General features: G+C 37.1%; 2 protein-coding genes and 1 long non-coding RNA gene across 3 annotated transcripts; 1 reads left to right on the forward strand and 2 right to left on the reverse strand.

The window, feature by feature from the left end:
• Positions 1-1,281: 1,281 nt before the first annotated feature.
• LOC118802389 lies at positions 1,282-7,932 on the reverse strand. Its single transcript, XM_036562909.1, has 14 exons — positions 7,414-7,932; positions 6,607-6,708; positions 6,285-6,380; positions 6,042-6,093; positions 5,759-5,883; positions 4,902-5,033; positions 4,751-4,798; positions 4,593-4,661; positions 4,383-4,474; positions 3,786-3,914; positions 2,435-2,564; positions 2,118-2,323; positions 1,534-1,614; positions 1,282-1,350 (listed from the first exon to the last, which is right to left on the reverse strand). The coding sequence occupies exons 1-12, from the start codon at positions 7,930-7,932 to the stop codon at positions 2,285-2,287; spliced, it is 1,533 nt and encodes a 510-aa protein (XP_036418802.1). The 3' UTR covers positions 1,282-1,350; positions 1,534-1,614; positions 2,118-2,284.
• Positions 7,933-8,558: 626 nt separating this feature from the next.
• Positions 8,559-10,348, reverse strand: LOC118802467. Its single transcript, XR_005006677.1, has 3 exons — positions 9,549-10,348; positions 8,748-8,826; positions 8,559-8,662 (listed from the first exon to the last, which is right to left on the reverse strand). It is a non-coding gene; the product is annotated as an uncharacterized LOC118802467 (long non-coding RNA).
• A 6,866-nt stretch (positions 10,349-17,214) lies between these two features.
• LOC118802390 (golgin subfamily A member 6-like protein 4) lies at positions 17,215-20,742 on the forward strand. The gene is made up of 4 exons (XM_036562910.1): positions 17,215-17,282; positions 18,188-19,003; positions 20,252-20,303; positions 20,457-20,742. Exons 1-4 carry the CDS (start codon positions 17,252-17,254, stop codon positions 20,740-20,742), a joined length of 1,185 nt encoding a protein of 394 aa, XP_036418803.1. The 5' UTR covers positions 17,215-17,251.
• The last annotated feature ends 285 nt before the right edge of the window (positions 20,743-21,027 follow it).

Consider the following 21,027-nt stretch of genomic DNA (forward strand, 5'->3'; position numbering starts at 1 on the left):
ATCATCCCCCTTGTAAAACTGCCACCCTTTTTTGATAGTGTTTGGATTAATGTAATTAAGTGATACGATTAGATTGTACTGATCTAAAATCTTTATTATACATACTTTAATTCTGCCCACATTTGAGATTTACACACTAAATTGCCTTTTGAAGTATTTGAAGTACCCCCATTCCATTTACATCTCCCTTGATTTAAAAAAAAGAAAACTGACCGCTGATTAAACACATCTGTTAGCAGGACAATACAGATATATTGCTATGCTGTTGATAAGTTATTTAAATTCTTTGCAAATATGATTTAAGACATAGAGCAAGAATAATCCTTGTATTTTTACTGATGAATAAAACATTGTATATACTTCATTCTTTTCCCAATTAATTGATTAATCAAGGTAATGATGGGTTGATTAAGCCGTTATGGAAACAGTTGTCAGTTGTAACTCCACAATTACTATTACCGTCACTACGTCATTTGCCCTGTACTAGGCCAAGTTCAGTGTGGCTCATCCATACTAGTCTCAACTTAGGCCTTGAAGAAGCTTGACACTGACCTGCCTCTCCTCTCCTTGCACTTTACGCCGGAAGACATCCTGCACTTTCTTCTTCTCTATGCATTTATTGTGAGTGGTGTGCAAGGAGTCATCACATTACTGAGAGAGAGAGAGAGAGAGAGACAGAGAGAGAGAGAGAGAGAGAGAGAGAAAGAGAGAGAGATACATAGATAAAGACAGAAAAAGAGAGAAGTTGGAAATGTAGCTATTTCAGCTAGATTTGTTAAAGGATTTGATTGGGTTCATTCTGTTTTTCTCTCCAATATCTGATGCGGAATTTTCTGCTGACATCAACAAAATTCCGATACCTGGTATTGAATCAGTGCCATTTGTAAACTAGAAGTGTAGGCAGGCCACATGTGTTGACCAGCTTCAGTGGGACTTCCAGTACTTATCGTCATGGGCACAGGCAGTGGTCAGCACACAGGCAGGCAGACAAGAAAAATCCGTAATCTGATACCAGCAGGGGCTAAATCACAAAGAAAAACGAAGAACTGTAAACACTGAGAAAGATGAACACGAGAACGGCAAGATTTTGCGAAAGATGAGAGCAAAACTAGAGGTATTTGTTGTCTCATAAATGAGTTGTTGATTCAGCTGCAGGTGTGTGCAATGTTGAGTAGAGGAAACAGGATGGTGCTGTTGCTGATGAGAGCCAATGCAGGATGAGAGGCTGGGATTCCGGCTGAGCAGGAGACTGGGAGGGTCTCAGAGCAGGAGACTGGAAATCTGGCTGGGCAGCTGTGAAAATTGGGGCTCATCATCATTTGACCTTCAGACACCACATTCCATTCTGTACTGTGGGGCAAAACAGTCCAAATTCCTTATAAGGATTGGGATGGGTGTAATGGAAGCCATGTGTGTATATATTCTGTCCGATGGCTTAAAAGGCTATGAAATGTGGCCAACAGAGGGGCTGCAATAATGGACCACTTCTATCCATGCATGGAAATATCGGATTAAAATGATCGCACCCTCTACCTGTATCTGAGGCTCTTAGATGGTTTCAGCGACGAGGATGGGATTCACCAGCAGTCGGTCGGAGGCTGGTCATTTTGTGTTCTGGATTAGACATACAAAGATCTGGTAAAGACTTATGTGTAATTAGATCATGGATCAAATAAGTAAACACATAGAGAGACAGTGCCAATTTTTTCATGGATTAGAATTTTAACAAGGCTGAATACTGCAGGTATTAAAGAATGGTTCTTATTCCTACTGGGATCCTGCTATTGCTCATTATTGTCAATCCAGTGGTAAAAACCACACCGACATTCGAATATATATATTTTTTGAGCGTATATTCAAATTTCAATGTTTGAAGTTCATTTTGACAAACAAGAAGGAGGGGATATTGTAGAATTGGGGCATCATCACTTCTCTTGTACTGGAGCAAACGTTCAGCCACCATGCTCTATATGTCAGAATGATGTATATATTTGGTGTGTGCGTTTGCGGCTAAGACAGGGGATTCAGGAATTGTCCGCTTCTTCCCATGCATGAAAAAATGTAATTAAAATGTAATTAAAATCAAAAATGTAATTAAAATGTAATTAAAATCAAACCTTCAACATATACCAGAGTTTCATCCAGAGGAGACTGGGAGACCATAAGAGAATGACACTGGGAGTGAGGCTGGTTGAGGAGACTGCGAGGCCTTGCCTTACTTCTTCGTCTTATATTTTGCTTTTCCTTTTTTCACCGTCTCCTCTGCCTTTCCATCTTCGCTATTCTACTCTTTTCTCCTTTCTTCCACCTCTTTAGACCGGATCTGTCACACAATATTAACTTGCTTTCAGCATAGTATCTAACACAACAACACACCATACTAGCACAGGAGTTATTCAGAAGTGGTGAGCATGTGCACCACCATCCCACACACCTCAGCGCTCTGGTTCGTTTTACAGGGAGAGCTGATGCGAGTTCCTGTCTTCAAGATCAAACCCTCCAGTAACTGCACCCTATCCTCTCCTCTTTCACAGTCCTCCAAGGCTTTATGAAGCTGTGACAACCTGGAAAACACAAAAAACACAAAGAGTTGTGGAGTGTTGGATTTTCTCAAATTTGTAATATTACCACATAACAAGGATTCTCATGAAAGTTCAGTCAAAATTGGGAATGCTTAAACTGTTCATACCTATTATGTAGAGCTGCAACAACTAATCGACATCATTGATAACACTGATAATGAAAGACTGCAAGGAATCCAATTATCAATTAGATTAGACTGAAAGCGTGTCCACTTCTCATTTATATCACTTAATTCACAGAGGGAAAATATAGATGGTACAGACTACAGTACAAGGCTGTGCACGACAGGACAAGAAAAATATCGCAACACCACTTTAAGGTCATCTAAAAAGAAGGTTTTCTATCTGATGATCTTACTCAGCATGGCAGAATGACTCACTGATTATGACGAAAGCCACCACCCCTTGTAAAAACTGCCATCCTTCTTTCTATTAATGTCGCACTAACATTATTATGTGATATCCAAGAAAATGTCTACTATACATACTTTAATTCCATCCATATTAGAGATTTACTTGCCAAGGTCCCTTGGATGTATGTGGACAACCCCCACTTCCACCAAGTGGTTAGAAATTGTATATAGAATATCATAGATGATGACCGAACTGTTTCTGTGTGGTTAGCGATATCAGATTTGATTATATAATGTTACCAACCACCCAGACCTATTTCATTTATTTTTGCTTTATCATTAGAGGATAAATCATTTAAACAGCAATGCAAGGTTCTTGTAAAATCAACCTGCCTGCAGAGTGATTGTACTGCCATTTAATATTTGTTTATGTGCTATTCCACTACCCTTTCTGCCATATTCACATTGAGCAAAGTTTTGGAGGCCAATGCAGATCTGTTGCTGTGCCCTTGATAAAGGTCTTTGTTTTTTTTTTAAATATGATTTAAACTATATGGTAAGAAATAATCCTTGTATTTTTAATTAGTAAAATATTGTTTATAATATTGTGAAATATTAATTTATTGGGAGTCTAATAACTGCATTTTTTTTCTTTCAATGAGTGACTAACTAATGAAAGTCATAATGAGCTGATTAGTTTATAAAAACAGATGTCGTTGCAGCTCTACTTTTATGTGGTATGAATTACTGCACAGAATCACTATATAATTTGCCCTGGCCTAGACCAAGTTCATTGTGTGGCTTCTTCATGCTAGTCACAGCTTAGGCCTTAATGAAGCTCGACACTGACCTGCCTCTCCTCTCCATGCAGTTCATTATGCCAGCAGATATCCTGCACTCTGTGTCTCTCTGTGCGTCTCGCTGCATCAGAGAGGACATTATGTTGACCGAGGATGGTCTGCAAGGGGTCGTCACATTACTGACAGAAAGAGAAATATGTCAATTTGTTGAAAATAACAGACAAACGTTAAAGAAATGATGAATTAAAGTGTTACCATTATCTACTGATAGTGACAAATCTCTGAATGTTTTTTTAAGAAAATAACACACAGGAGGCCGAATGTAACAGTGATTTTGCAGTGAAAAACAGCAACAAAATACAATATAATAAAATAAATGTATGTCATTACTGTGAATAATAGTTGCTGTACAAAATTCTTCTGGCAAGCAATGTAGTTTGTTAACTGCAGGTTATAGATGCCAAACAAGATAATGGTTAAAGAATAATGACACAGAACTCAAGTGAAAGGTGTGGTCATATGTGTGGCTCATCCAATTGGATTTTAGAACTGAAAATTACTAAAATCTCTTTAGTAATTTATATAATATAAATACCTACAGAAATATTATTTTAGTCATTGTTTTAAAGAATGTCTATATGTCTCACTAGTGTGGATCTCTTCTGTCCTCAGGAGGTGGGCAGCGGAGAAAGAGGGACTCCTCCACCAGTTTCTCCATTGTCCTTTTAGGATGTTTCATCTGTAGTGAGAGAAAAACAATGCGCTCACCATCAAGATCTTCTTTTATTATAAGCAACAACATGGCCACCACACTTCTACAGATATCAGTACAATCTGCATCTGTTCTGAACACCAACCTGGTGAGAGTATCCATAGCCAAAGGACCCATATGTAAAGGTCAGGTCTGCATCCAACTTGCACACTTTCTGAAAATATAAGAAATCAATCTTACATCTCTTTTTCTTCCACATAAACAGAAAAAATAATGTAATATTTCAAAGTAAGCATGACTTACTTTGCCTCCAAGCCTCAAATCAATCTGCTGGCTAACTGATGATTTCTGCTGGTAAAAAAGAAGCATTATGTTAGTCATTATTGGTAATCAGAGACACTGAGTGGCTTAAAAGAAAACGTTCTACAGATGTGTGAATGAGGGTGTGTCTCACATAAAGGACTTCCTGCAGCTTGATGGTGGTGCTGCCCATGAGTTTGGGGGCAGCTGAATCTCCATCAAAAGAGATCAAATCCACCTTTACTGAACTGGACTCCTGGACCCCTAGAGCCTCTTCTTTTTGGATCTGCAAACACAGTCAGGAAAGGCCAGAAGGATTACAATTATTTTGGAAAAGCAGTTCTTCTCATCTGAGCAGCTACTCACTCAGTTTGGATGATAATGCAAATTGAAACAAACGATTATGTTTTGGACAATTATTGTGGTAAATAATATTATTGTGCAAAATTAAAATAAGAAGTACGACACGTGAGCATTGCAGTGCTTTACCCTATAGCTTGCATTTTGTGAATAACTTCTTCTCTGGCTACAAGTTTGGTTTAGAACCATGGTGTATTGTCTTTATTTGTTGTTGCTGCTAGCTGTGTAGCCTTTAAATTACTAACTAGTAAGATAGAAGAGTAAAGTAATGAAGTTGCATCAGCAGTGTTGTATAACAGATGGAGTAGTTTGCTCATAAAATGTTGATTTTAAAATATTAAGCATTTCAAAGTATCTTGAAGCTCATTTTGTTTTTATATTTCCAGGTTTGAAAAGGCAGTTGCTTCAGATTGCACTGATTTGTGACTTCTGCCGCTGAAGTGAGCACCTAAATTCACTCGATCCCTCACCCCTTCGAGCGCTCATCCAATAAAATTAGTTTGTGTAAATACAGTAATGATACGGCCCTTAAGATGGCATCGAGAATGATTAACATCATTTGAGTGATTTAATGACCAGAGTATCTTTAATTTTAACTTTACTTATTTATCTGTTGTACACAAGAAGAAGACACTGATAAGTAGTAGTAACCTGTATGGAGAAGTGTTTCACTTCATTGAAAGTTAGGTTGTCTTTGAAGGGCTGCAGCCTGGAGCACTTCACGATTCTCCCAACAGTGATCCTCACCATACACTGAGTGTCTTTCTGTATTTGAGCTGGTGCAGGGGTCAGGAAAACAGCCAAACCAGAACCAGCACAATTGATCCATGCAGACAAAATCAACTGATTTTAGTTTCATGGCTAGATAACAACACAAACACAAACCCACAGACTACACATATAACAGTGAGACTGGAATAAACTCTAAGGATACTGTTTTTCTTGAAGTCTCTGCAGCCTCTTATGCGTATAGTCAGGACTCCAGTCTGTGCAATGAAAAAAACAAAGACATCCATTCACATCATTCCCTAATATATTCATGATTAAGATGACTTTATACTTGACAGCATGCCACAATGTGGACAGCGAGAGAGCCAAGGTGTAAAATGCTGAAATAAAGAGATACTTTAAAACATTTGAATCTATTTGTTAGGCTTATAAAATTAAAAAGACAAACCGGAGCTCCGAGTGCCACCAATGGACGAGGTGGGGACTTGTCCTTAGGCTCTTCTTCCTTATCTTGAACAGCCTGAACTGAGAATTTTTTTCGGAACTGCAGAGCAGAATTAAAAAAAGGTAAGACAACAAAAGTAAAGTTTCAGTAAATAAAATGCTCAATTAATTTTTAACCTGTTAAAAAAACAACAAATATTAATGGTGAAATGATTTAATAAACTCCGTAAATGAAATACTGTTAATTGTTTTATAAAAGGAGCAGCTTTCAATGAAAAATATCATGTAAACGCATCTTTTTGCGCAGTGTGGGAGGAAGTAATTACCTCCATGATGGACTGAACTCCAGAGTGAATACTGGATAGAACACTGGACAGCACTCTCTGCACCACATTCTTTCTAGATGTGCTGGGTGCTGCGGGCTCCATCTGAGAGATTAAAACATGGTTTTGTTTACTAAAATGTACATATTATGTAATCTAACCACTTTACCCACAGAGTTATTCAACTGACTTTGTCTTGGTTTCAATATACTGGCTAAAAATGTTGACAAGACGGCACTTAGCAGACCCATAAAAAGTATTTATTGAAAACTGTATAGTAGTTACTGAATAATAAGCACAAGGTTCAAATGGATTAACCCCTTAAATGGCCACGGTCCAAAGTTTTATTACACACTTCTACATCCTAAGAATAGCTCAGCCAGTTTGCACTGAAGCCCAGAAATTACTGAATAATAGGCCTTAGCATGTAATAAGCCTGGGATTTTAAGGGGTTAAGTAAGCTGAAGACACTGGGCCTCATTCATCACTATCTTCCTAAGTTTTTTTCTTTCAGTTTTTCTTGAGAAAGGTCCTAAGAAAATATCTATGTCAGATTCATGATGTGTTCTTAAGGACTAATCGCACCTTTGTGCTCTTGAGTGTGCATAGATTCTGTTCTTACCTAAGAAAAAAACCCCAAATGAGAACAGATTGGTGAACGTCAGACTCTACGTGAATACTGTGTAGGTGAGTTTTAGAAAGACATTTCAATTTAAGAACGGTTGGTGAAGGAGGCTCGCTGTTTTTAACCCCGACCACCCCTGTATTCTTTTTCTACAGGCCCATTTAGAAGGTGGACTTGGGTCTCACCTGAAGGTTCTCCATCTCGATCATAACTTCTTTTCCGTTTTCTACTGCCTCCTGACTCTCTCTCCTCTCTTTCAGCTGTTCCTCCTCTCTCTGCTTCTCCATTTCCTCAAGCAGCTCTCCTTCACTCTTCCTCTCCTGTATCACTTCCTGCTTCTCACTGACTGTAGCCATCTTCTTATCATCACGCTTTTCTTTCTTTTCTTCCATTTCTCTGTCTGCCTTCACTACAGTAATGACAATTTCTTTACAGATGACCTCCCTTTGTCCCGCCCTCTCTTCCTCCCTCTGTTTTTCTTCCTGTACCATTCTCTCCTTCATTGCTTCCATCTCTCTCTTCCATTCCTTCTTTGTCTGTCTGGTTTTTGAAGTCTCCATCTCTACTCCTGCTATTTTCTTCTTCAGGGTCTTCAGCTCTCTTTTCAGCTCTTTCTTTCTCTCTCTGAATCCCTGAATCTCCTCCTCAAGCAGTCTCACTGCCTCTTCCAGAGCCCTGATCTCCTTATCGTTCTCCTGCTCCATATTCTGAGATTATTTTGAGAAATTTTAGGAAATAAGGTCACAGACTACACATTTCATTAAATAGCAGTGTGCAATGAAGAAATTCTCACTTTATAGTTAGTGTGAGTTCCACTGCTAAGACAATGTTAAATTCTGTTAGCGCTTCAGTGTTATGTTAGTGCCAAACTAGTGGTGGTTTACAATCAAACAGCCTATTATCCTATTCGATTTCTGCTGATCTGTTCAGCCTAGACCTAAATAAACATTTTTTTATATACACGCAATTAATAACAGCAAAAACATACTATGACTTCATATACTTCAAATCTGTAACTAACAGTTACAAACGTACGTGCATTAGTGTGATCCTGCTGCTGTGAACTTTTTCAGTGAGACTTAAAACAGCGCTTCGAATGCTAATATCACCCCCTTGTGGAGAATCTGCTAAACATGGCTTTATAATGACCTGCGAATACACAGTTTATCGTTTAATGATGAATTAATCACGAGGCTGAATTACCTTCCTCTGCCTCTCCTTCTTTCTCTTCTGGGTTGTTTCTTTCTTAGTCAGCTCCGTTTCTCTCCTCTCTGTCTGAAGCTGCTTGAGCTGCTCCTCCTCTTTCTGCCTCTCCTGCTTCCTGCCCTTTTTGCGAAACAGGGACATTTTAGGGATGCAGGTGCACCCAGGGGCTGGGGGGCTGGGTGGGGGGCTCAGCTCTCGCTCCTGCTTCATCTCCTGTGGAGCTGTTGACTTTACAAAACAAAATGGCTGGATTCAGTCAGGTGTGCTCCTTCAGAGTCTGATAAATAACTGCTGTGGATTATTAATGTTGTACCTGCTTTGTATTTTGGTGCTTTCTGCTTCTCTTCATGACTTTTCACTCTTCTTCTCTTTTCTCATATAATCACTGAAAACTGATATGGAGAATCATAAATAAGTAAAACTCTTCAGTGTCATACATAAAAATGTACAGTTGTTTTTGTCTAAAAATGCAACAACTGCTTCATTATCAGATGATATCAGTTGAATGAGAAATAATTTACTCTCCCAGTGAAGCATAAGGCTAATTTCACACATATCTACATCATCTGAAACAGCTTGGACAAAGAAATTACAACAAGTGTTAATGAAACTCATCAATATTTTCAGATTATTAACTTTGCTTAATGTATATTTATTCTTTTCTTCCTCCTCAGCAGTATCTAAGTCTCTCACAATTGATATTTCATTATTTTGCAATAATACATGACAATTTTGCAAAAATAATTAACTATTTGGAGATGGGGTCAATAATTTTAAGAATATATGTTATTATTTTGAGACATTATGTTAATTTCTCGAAAAAATAAGTGATTATTTCAAAATAATACATTAAAAATTTCAAAAACTAAGTCAATATTTTGACACTTCAGTTAGTAAAATTTTCATAATGAAGAATTTGCAGTTCACAAAACTGCAGTTTCAGCATTGCAGTCCTTTAGATACAAAATTAACTCTGTAATTATTGTCTATCAAATTTTAATCCCATGTAAAACAAACATTACTCTTTTAAAATCCGGTTGGCTTTGTTCACAAACAGTTAGTGAACTACAGACTTTTTGTGTGAATAAAGCTGCATAAAAAGACTCAGACTGACCTGTTTGTGCTGTTATTGTTGTAACGACGCGCTTCTGAAAAGAAAAACACTTTTTCTGGAATTGTCAGCTGGTAGTTCCGAGTATGACTTCACAATGGACCGGTTCTGTGACGTCATCTCTCAGTGACGTGACTTTTATGCCACTGCTTCTCAGTGTTGGCAGGGTTCCAAACTGGGCAGGATTTGCTTTTATTGGGAAAAAAAGTGCTTTCGGACAACAATGTTTTTTCAGGATATTGTGGGGTTTTATACGATACTGTAAAACGTAAAACTGTAAACTGCGAGCTCCCCTCATCCAATCAGTTATCAAAAGATTGGCTGAGCTTTTTTCACTCCTGTTGAGAGGAGGCCGCCGACACGACCCTCGGGGTCGTTCACAGTTTCAAAGGACATGGCGGAGATTATCCGGTTCACTTGGCATTAATAACTGCACATATTTCTGATACAGTGTAAAGTTGGAATGGGGTGTGATCTGATCTGATTCCTTCATTTCTATCAAAATCACTGTTAGTTATTTGCATGGGATCACCCTGTCATATTCAGTACATTCAAACTAAACAACGTTAATAGACTGAAGACATTAATGGGTTTTATTTTACTGAAATGAGTTTCTTTGTCCAAGCGTTTTTCTGGTCATGTTTGAGACACAAAAGCGTTTGGTTCTTTGTACCAGTAGCAATAAACACAAAAGAGTGACAGCGCCATCTAGTGACCAATAAAATACTAATCTAGTTTCAAAACATCCCTTATTGGCCTAAAGCAAGATAATGATTATTAGTCCAGTTATATCTACAAAATGAGGGTCAATAAAACAGTGTTTATTTAAAAAGACCACAGGTCCCCAAACTGGCTTAAAATAAAAGTGTTTACGCAGGACAGAGTCCTTCTTCACAGGCGGGTTCTCTGCCTCTCCCCTCCCCAAAAAAAACAGTGTAAAAAAAACTACAGCTGGAGACTTCTTTACTACTATAATAATTATATCACTGCATTAATGATTGTTTGCATTTATTTTACATTTTTTCCAAGCATATTTACGTCTTTTTGTCTCTAAATTCCTTTGATGAATACCTTTATGTTTTTAGTAAAAAAAATGCAAATTTTTATGAACTCTGAAATTTCTTAAATGCATGTTTGTTGTCAATTTTACAGCAACATCCTTTCTATATCCTATGCTTCAAGTTTAAAATATGTCCGCAGAAAATTATAGCACACTGCTATTGAACTGAAAACTGGTCTGAGATAATCAAGGAAATTTTGGTCGAATTACTGACTAAAATGACAATAGAATATGATTTTTTGATCCGTTGCAGAACTGCACACACCAGCACTGTCCACCTCAGACATTTGGCTCAGAAGGCCAAAGGAGGGCAGCACAGTTCAGCACCTGATAAACGTGGCTGATCGACTTTCAGTTATAGGAACACGATGCATGTCAACTTATCTGATCGCGCTGCAGTAACAGTAAACAAAGAACGTCTGTGGACGTCCAAAATGTGTTTAAAAATAGTGGTCAGTCGGGGACATGTTATGAGCGTAAGAGGACATCCAAAAACAGTTTTAAGGAAGTCAGTTCCTCTGTGACCTGTCAATAGACGTTTCAGGGTAACTCAGTAACAATGATAATGATCATGATAATAACAGTACCAGTACCACTGCTTCTAGTCTTCTACTACTACTACTACTACTAATAATAATAATAATAATAATAATAATGAAGAAGAAGCAACAAAAAGACAGCTGTATTCCAGTCAAGAGATAAAAAAAATAAATAAAGGCATGGTTTCTAATAACCGCGACCCTATCTGGACTAATCGGTTAACGATGATGATGATGATGATGGTTTCTAATACTGATTTTCCAATACTGATCTTTTTTCAAGTCACGTCAACATTACTAAAGCTAAGCCTGACAAAATAAAAGTGTAAAAGTCTAAATCTTTAAATATTAGTATTATCGTTTGTTATATATATATATATATACCATATATGTTATATGTTTGGTATATATTAGCCAGCTAGCTAGCTAGTTAGTATTTTATACAACTGCAGAAGCTGTAAGCTTTTTTCCAAAAGAAGCTGTCTTGCTTAGGTTAGCTAACTTAGTGCTAGATATACATACCCAGATGCCGCGTTGGGTCCAGTTAGGCACGTCAACGGCGCCGCCATTGACCGGAGAATAGAGAACTGTTTGGAAACGCTGTCCTGTGTTCGCCGAATTTGACCGCACCGATGGCCTCGACGTTAAGATGACGATGCAGTGTTTAAAAGTGTAAGCGTTATCTGGAGTGTGAACAGTGTTGCTGTGAATAATAATAATAGTTACTTGCTTCTCTGTTCCAACTCCATCAACAATAGAAAATGTTATTCATAACATGAAGTAGGGCGGCTTTTAGCATTAACATTAGCTAACTAGCTCGCTAGCACAACTATCGCGGCGTCCCAAACCACACACTTTGTACTTCACAGACGACACTAACGAGTGCACCTCTAATATATGCGCTATTTTTACGCACTATTTAGTGTGCTAGTATGCGGTTTGGGACGGGGTGTATGTTACCGAGATGAATCTTCATCATCCAGTGAGCCGCCGAGTTTCCTCTTTAGATGCTCCATCATGGAGGAGATGTTCCTATGTCAGATAATGTCGGCTTTACAAATAGCTCATCTTTTTTTCTGAGTTTAGCTCCCGCACTTTTGAGGATTTTGTTCTTGAGGCTGCCATCGCGCTGTTGTTAAGTCTCCAGTAAGCGGTAATGTCAAAACGTTCCTAGTGAGCGTGAGAAAGACTCGTAATTATGTCACCAACTAATCGACTACTAAAATAGTTGCCAACTAATTTGGTCGTTGGTTTTAGTCGACTAAGTCGAATAATCGTTGCACCCCTATTAAAGAGCGACAGTTTAGGTAATATGCTGTCCAAAATTATATTATTTCAAGAATATTGCACTCAGAAAAGCGGGATAGGATTACATAACGGAGGAAACGCAGCGATCTACGCTCATGTTTGTGTGATGCGTATTGTTTGTGTGATGTTTATGTGTAGATATGGCTGTGTGGTTAGTGAGGCACAGAGAACCTGTTGATGTGATTGTCTTTCCTCTGGTTTATATTAAGCTTATTTCATTGAAGAGTCTATTCAGGGGATCTTAACTTTATCATTGTTATTGCTTTGTAGGTAAATTATAGCATTCCTGAATCCTTGTAGATATTAATAGATTAACGTTAGCACCTTCTTACACAAACCTGAAGTCAGCTTCTTATTTGCCAAATTTCCACCTTGAATGATGCATCAGGCAGCTTCTTGTTCGAATTTTCCCGTTCCACCTTAAATGGTGCATCAGCCCACTGCTTGTTTGAATTGTCCCGTTCCACCTTAAATGGTGCAGCTTCAGGCACCAGAAATTTAAGGTGAAACGGGAAAGCTAGAAGAAGCTGGTGAATAGGAATCCATTCAGCTTCGGCCTTCTTACTGTGTTTTGGGGAGTTTATTTTATTTTTATGTGTATTAAGATCAGAAGGAAGATTCACACATTGATGAATTTGCTGATGTTTCTACCGGATCTCGCGCTAATCTTGATTTTTTAACGTCAGATGCAGACTGAATGCTTTTCTGCTGGTCCAGACGGCTAATTAGCACGATCAGTTATTAAATAAATAAAAGCTACCGTGAGCAGTCCGTGCAGCCTAGATTAATCTATTTTACAAAATATATTTTAGATGAAAAATAAAATTGTACCATAAAAGTGAGACTGATTAAACATCCAATGAAATCTACAGACTGTAGTGAGATAATTGATTTAACACACACAATGTATATTATGCAAATATTATTTTTAATATGTAACGTCACTACAGGCTGCTGACTGACTCTCATGTTCCTTATTCATTTATGAAGTTTCATAACACAAAACTATTGTCTTATATTTACTATTTCTTAATGATTTATTTAATATGTTCCTTCATGATCTGTTCCTGATTGACAATATATTAGTTAGTAATAGTTACTATATCAGTTAATCTTTTAGTTTATATATCACTTAATCTTAGTTATTATATTATACTTAATCTGTCTGTTCATTCTGTAAATGTACAACCCCAATTCCAAAAAGGTTGTGATGTTGTGCAAAATATAAATAAATGTAAATAAAAACAGAATGCAACGATTTGCAAATCTCATAGACCCATATTTTATTCACAATAGAACATAGAACACACATCAGATGTTGAAAGTGCAACATTTTACTATTTCTTGAAAAACATTAACTCATTTAGAACTTGATGGCAGCCACACATCCTAAAAAGTTGGGACAGGGGCAACAAAAGGCTGGAAAAGTAAGTGATAGTAATAAAAAAACAGCTGGAGGAGCAATTTGCAACTAACTCACATGATGGGGCATAAAAAGAGCATTTTAGAGAGGCAGAGTCTCTCAGAAGCATTTTTTGATTGAGGTATTGAAGAAGAACGCATTATTCATTACCGATAGTTACTTAATCAGTTAATGAGTTGTTGATGCATAATTACTAGTTTACTAAAGAACCTTATTGTAAAGTGTTTAACTGTTTAGCTGAACATCTTCATGGAGTTGTATTGAAAGCACTGAGTGACATTGCAGTAGTGAGGGATGAAAAACAACAGTACAGATGAGAAAAGGAGATTTCTAAAAAGGAGATAAGAGTTAAAAAAGACTGAAGTATTCTAATCATAAAAATGTCTCTCATAGAGATTTGTCTAACTTTGTGTTTCCTTCTGTTTTTATTCCACAGTACAAAGGGTAAGTAAATAACTATGTTTACTTCTTTCTCTGCTGGTAGTGACTGATTTTTATGCTCTTATCACATGAACTACATTCAGTACAGACATCAAGCAGTAACATAATATTGAGTTTCAGGTAAATTTCACATGATGAACAAAGACTCTGATCTCATAATGAAAGCTTTTGACTTCATCTCCCTCCTTTTCAATGCTTCTCTGCAGAATCCTACTGCAAGGAGCAGCAAATAATGAAGAGTCAGCAGCTCTGAAAGTCTTGATTACTGAGATCTTCTCATCTCCTTCACTTCCATTCACTTAATTTAAGAATAATTAGCTTCTCTTATTCAGTCTGCAGATATCTCTCAGCATTTCTAGATAAAGAGAGAAAAGTTAAAACTGATCTTAAAGACGCAGGAGGGGAGATTTCAGAGAAGTTATTTTTAGTTTTTCATGTGTAACTCGTGATTTCAAGCATGAAACTTGAACATTTTTTTTGTTCACTTCTACAGTAAAAAGAGAGATAAGAGGACAGAATGAAGAGGGAGAAGTGTAAGAATGAAATAGAGAGGACAAATTTTATTTTATTCTATATGAAGTTGTTTACAGTTATTACATTAATTTTAGACCTTCTCCTTCTCCGGTAGTCAAAAAACACAACAAACAACTCACTATGAGAGCAGATTTCCCTCCATCACTCAGTGGACTAGCTGATACAAACAAACAAACAAATAAATAAATAAATGCTATCTTAAGTATATAATTCAAATGAGCAGAGATGGATTCCATAGCATTTTGAGTCAGAACACAGAGACAAACCTCCGCCCTCATTGCTGTTTTCTGATCAAGTGTTTAAATCATTAAAATGGCCTTTGTTTTACAAAAGTTTGTTTATTTACAATATGTGACACTCAAATATCAGCCAGTCTGAACAAATCTGATTATGAAATAACAGAATCTCAGGTGTAATAATGAACAGAAGGTTGTGATTTGAGTGAGAAGCTCTGAAAGCTCTAAAGAGAAGCAGTTGGGCTGCAAGCAGAGAAGGTGGAAGATGGAATATTAATCTCTTTAAATGGAGAGTTATTTTAATAATCAATAGAAAAAAACATTCATATACATATCATCAGTGAATTATAATACATTACTGTTGGAAAAAAAGGAGGGAGAGAGAGAGAGAGAGAGAGAGACAGGGGGGCAGACAGACAGTGAGGACACAGTCTGTATCTGATCCTCATAAAGAAAAGAAAAACCCCCAAACAACAGTGCAGTATTATCCACATTTTTAAATGTAATAATTCACTTATGATTTCATACATGAAATCTTAACAGTATATTGCTCACTTTACAGCTGGATTCTTGGGGAGAAGCAGAGAAAGGTGAGTATAAATCAGCATGATATGCTTTTATTTTGACGTGTGGATTGTTGAAGAATGTTGTTGTAAAGACTGAATGTATCTATCTGTACTGTGTGTTCAGAGAGAGTTCACTAACACACACTTCAGCACTGTATGCATCACTATAGTGTAGAGCTCACAGCAGCCTGAGATGACTGACACAACATTAACAACACTGTTACCTCATTCACAAACGGTCTCATATGCGCACACATCTGATCTACACACTGATATTGACAGATTACAAAGTGAAGCTTACAGTTTTTCAGACTGATGATCATTAATGTATTTAGAAATTTATGTTTGAATTTTTCCTTACATGCACTTTAACAGCAGAGTCATGTTTATATCAGCATCTATATTTAATACTGTTCTATAAAGGCAATAATGTAGCAATAATGTAGTTATAATGTAGAAATATAATACAGTGTTACCTGGACAGAACATACAGGTTACAGACAGTCAGAGAAGTGCAGCAGAAAGTCAGACTCATTGAGGAGAGAATCAGACTAACTACTCAGAAGCTACAGAACAGCACATCTCGAACTGTAAAAACTTCATGGTTTTATCTGTTTAATTTGCAGTTTCACTTTTAGTGCTCATTCTTTTTTCCTCTCAGACTCTAGAATATCAAACAGAAAAACATGATCTAGAAGAGGAAATTATTATTATTATAAAGTTCTTAAAAGTCTAGCTGTAAATACAGTAGCAGCTTCTTTAAAGGGCCAGAATACTACATTTTTATAGTATTTTATTTTTTCTTCTTGGGTCCACTTAAAAGATTTGTGCGGTTTTATGTATCAAAACCGTCACCATTCATTCTTAAATGATCATTTTCTAACCTCTCTTCATCACTTAGACTTAAACAGGCTGTTTGTGTTACTGTGACTTTAAGATATCTATAAATGAGTTCTGATTGGTTGTCCTGTATTGTCCCTCATTAAAAAAGCAGTCTAAGCTGAAACACTACTTATAATTTCAGTGTGAATGGGCGGGGCTAAACTGCAGTCTGCTGAATAGGTGGATATATTAAAATGTGTTGGTTTTTGTCACATCACAAACACAGTAAACTTAACATTTTTAAACATTTTTATTTCCTCTCTTCTGATGCTGGCATTTCTGTGGATCTGTTACTCATTTACCATGAGCTCATGATTGATAAATGATTTATTATGAAAACTAAAAGTATAAGATGGAAAATAGCTCTTATTCAGTTATTAGTAAACTGTTGCCTGTCATGATCACAGCACAGACTCTGTAGTGTATCTCTGCACTCTGTCTTAGTCAGACTGTTCAAAGTCACACAACTGCAAACAAACAATGTACTTAATGCTGCATAAACATGGGTTTTAAAAAATGCAGTGATTTTCAAACATCAGTTTAAATCAGTGAAACTGTCTACTGTTATTAATATCAGCTCTCAGTGATTCATACTGCCACATAAACAGTGATTTAAACAAAGAAAGTTATTGATCATATAACATACAGTATGACATCCTGCATGAAATCTTACACTGTTTTATTCAGAGGGGCAGAAAATGGACAGAAGAGGAGAGAATGAAAATGAGGGAATCTGCTTTGCTGATTGGTGAGTTTTGAAAGAGATACAGAATTAAAATAAGTGACAGTTAAACCTGTTTATTTCTGATACTAAAATGTGAGCAAGTTTCTCAAAGCCATCTAATTTTTGATTGTAATGAAAATAAATGAGAACAGTTATTAATATTTATATAATGCAGTGTTATGAAACTATCATGTCACAGGCTGTGTTTTACTGCTTTTGATATAAATCATTCAGATCACTCTGCTGCAGTTTTAGAGATTCTTTCTCTACTGGCTGTTTAAGATCATCACTCTATTCTGTTAAAGGCCTATTTTAGTGGTTGAGATGGAAACAATGTCACTCAAAGTGGTTTGATGTGAAATAGTTGATTGTAGGAAAATTTACTGACTCAGATTTCTTTACAGTAGTGGTGATAGGAACCAGGAGTTGTGATACTTAAACGCAAACTTAGCAAATTTATTTCCTATTCACCTCCAGTGAACCTACATGTGTCTTCTGAGTTTTATATGTAATCTTAATGGTGGTAAAATAGTAGTAAATCTGAGAAAAATAAGTTTTCTATGGGGACATTAAAACTCCCTGCATGTACCTCTCATCCATGAATACACTAGGAAAAAAAAGTTTCAGGCCAAAATCTTCTAATGTATTTGACTCTTCTTATCCCAGTTGATTTTTTTCTAGACTTTTTGTAGGGGAGATTAAATCTATTCCACTTGAATGTTTCCTTATCAGCAACTCAGACTGCTGTTAAATCTCAGTACTGTATATCTGTGAACATGGCAAATTGTTTAAACCGTTTATCCTTCTGGGTCGTGGGGAGGTTGGTGGGGGTTGTTGGAGCCTATCCCAGCAGTCGTTGGGTGTGGACAGGTTACCAGTCCATTACAGAATAGTGAATTTAGAGAGACTGAATTTATATTTTCTTACAGATTTAACTGAAAAGACCAAACAGCTCAAAGAAACAAAACATGTACCATCTGAGAGAGACACACATCTAATGGAGAGAGAAAAACAAGTTGAGGAGAAAGACAAATTTTTGACAGAAAATACAACAACACTTCAGATGAAGGACAAGATATTAGAAGAGAAAGACAGACTTCTCACAGGGACAGAAGATGAACTCAGACAAACAACAAAGAAATTAAAGAACAATCATAGAATACAAATGGAAGAAATGGAGAAAAGACTTGAGGAGAAAGATGAAGAACTAAAAAAGGTAAAAGTACAACTGAATGATAAAGACATCAAACTGAAAGAGAAAAACATGATTATAAAAGAACCTTTAGAGACTATTGATAAGAGAGATTCATTATTAAAGGAAACTAATGAAAGATCTGAAAGTGTTAATAAGCAGCTTAAAGATAAAAACACGCAACTGGAGAATAACATCAAACTGCTGAGAGAGAAAGAGACTCTACTGGAGATCACAGTGAAAGAGGTGGAAAGCAGTAAAAAGCAGCTGGAGACACTGAGGAAGGAGCTGCAGGACAAGAGCAGCAAACTACAGGAGATGATGATCCTACTGGAACAACAGAAAACTGAAGTGAGTGAAAAAGACAGACAGCTTGAAGAGAAGGAGAGACTTCTAAGTGAGAGAAACACACAGCTGATGGAAAGAGACAAGCAGGTTGAGGAGAAAGACAGACTTCTAGAGGAGAGAAACAAGCAGCTGCAGGAAAGAACAGATCCAGACTCAGCAGTTCAAGCCAGGAAAAGAAACGGAAAGGAGCTGGAGCCTCAATACTGTAACTACTAAGATTGCATGAAGATGCTTAAAATGAAATTCTTTAAAATATAAATGTATAAAGTGTTTACATTGTTATATGATCACACAATGTAGGTGTCTAACAGATTAAAATACAGATATATATTCCAGGAAAAATATGATTTAATATGACTTAAAACAAATAAAACAACTCTCAATTATGCTATAATGTGTAGTTGTATACGAGTTTGGTATTTGGTGAGAACAGCAAAACATTAAACAGCAAAATGTTAAACTCATTTATAAATTTCATTACATAAACTACTAAAACTATTTATCTTATTCAGCTGCGCCCGTTTAAAGAAAGCTCTTTAGATTTTTGCCATTTTTTTTTTGGTCTAATCAGAAAACAGTGAGTGTTTCTCTACCCTGAACAAGAAGAACGGACTTGCGTTCTAGGGAAGAATGTTCCCTTGAAAGAAAGACCTTTCTAGAATATATAGAACAGAGAATGTATTGAGATGTGCTGTGTTCTCACTATTTATACTGCACAGTTCTGAATCCAGCTGTTTTCACCAGCACTAACAGTAATTAGTCTACAAGCTCACAATGTTACACAGGATATCCATAAAACATTTTCATACACGTTATTAAATCCAGTCTGATGTGACTGCTTGTATAGAAAAATGTTTTTATTACTAAAATGAAGTCAAAGTTATTTTACTGATGCAACATTTTCATCAGCCACTGGTGGCATTTTTGTTTGAGTGTTCACAAGTCAAGAGTGAAAGACAAAAAAACAAAAGCCTGTTTTTGAGTACATTTATAGAATTCCAAAGTATGGAGCAAAAGTATTGTAAAGCGGCAGTCACTGTAGGAAATCTTTACCTAAAGGAGGAGCAGCTGAGTTGATCCAGAGGAAATCCAGGCTGAGGACAAAGAGAGGCTACTCCCTATAATAAATCTTATCTTCTGCTGTGGCTTACTGCGGTACCCACCACTCAGCTAGAAACAAGCTAATGTGTCCTTAAAATAGTCATTTAATAATTTCTAATAATAAACTAGGCTAGTTAATTCTTTCCTTCTTTAATAATTTAATAATTATAGCATAAAATACATATTTTTTAATTGAATTAAACACCTTTTTAGTGATCAACAGTCATTGACAGTAAACCAGAAGGTAAAAGACAGAATGAACAAGATGGAGGCCCCCATGTTTCTACTGCACATAACGTGAATACGGAGTCAGTAACATAATCTCCTCTTTGCTGGTTGTTCTGTTTAATAGTGAGTGGAGGGACTCCAAAATCTGCAGCAACACTCAGGAGAAAAGGCAGTAGGTGGGGACTTCCTCCAAATAGTAAATGATTCCATTGATTTCCCATACTTTCCTATACTTATTTGTTTTCTAAAATATAATAATCACCATTACACAGTAAGAGATTAAATACCTCCTTGTTGTTGATTTTCAGTGAGTAGTGAATCCTCTCCAGCCTCTCCAGAGTCAGTTCCTGTATCAGGCTGGTGCTGCTGGGGAGGACTGGATGTGGTAAGAGTGCAGCAGGAAACACCATCCTGGGAAGAGAGGAGAGGAGCCGGGCTGGAGCGTCTACAGTGAGGCAGCAGAGTGAGAGCAGACAGGGGAAGGTGGCTGGGAGGCAGGTGATTGTGGTGGACACTCCTGACTGGTTCTGTCCTGGACTCTCTCTGGAGAAGCTGAGACAGGACGTAGGACTCGTGTTTGTCTGTCTGTCCCAGGATCCCACTCCTTCCTCCTAGTCATACCAGTGAAGCTGTCTACAGGAGAGGAGGGAGGCATGCTGGAGAAAATGGAGGAGATTTTTGGAGAGAGATGTTGGAGGAACACCATGATCCTTTTCACTGTTACTGATGAAGTCCAAGAGAAGAACACTGAAGAGTTTATCAGGTCTGGAGACTCTGGAATTCCAGAGACTTGTAGAGAAATGTGGGAACAGGTTTCACTGTCTCAACATTAAGGAGAGTAGAGATGGTTCTCAAATCTCAGAGCTGCTGGAGAAGATAGAGAAGATGGTGGAAGGAAAC

The sequence above is a fragment of the Colossoma macropomum genome, unplaced genomic scaffold, assembly GCF_904425465.1.
Source record: "Colossoma macropomum unplaced genomic scaffold, Colossoma_macropomum, whole genome shotgun sequence".
NCBI lineage: Eukaryota > Metazoa > Chordata > Actinopteri > Characiformes > Serrasalmidae > Colossoma > Colossoma macropomum.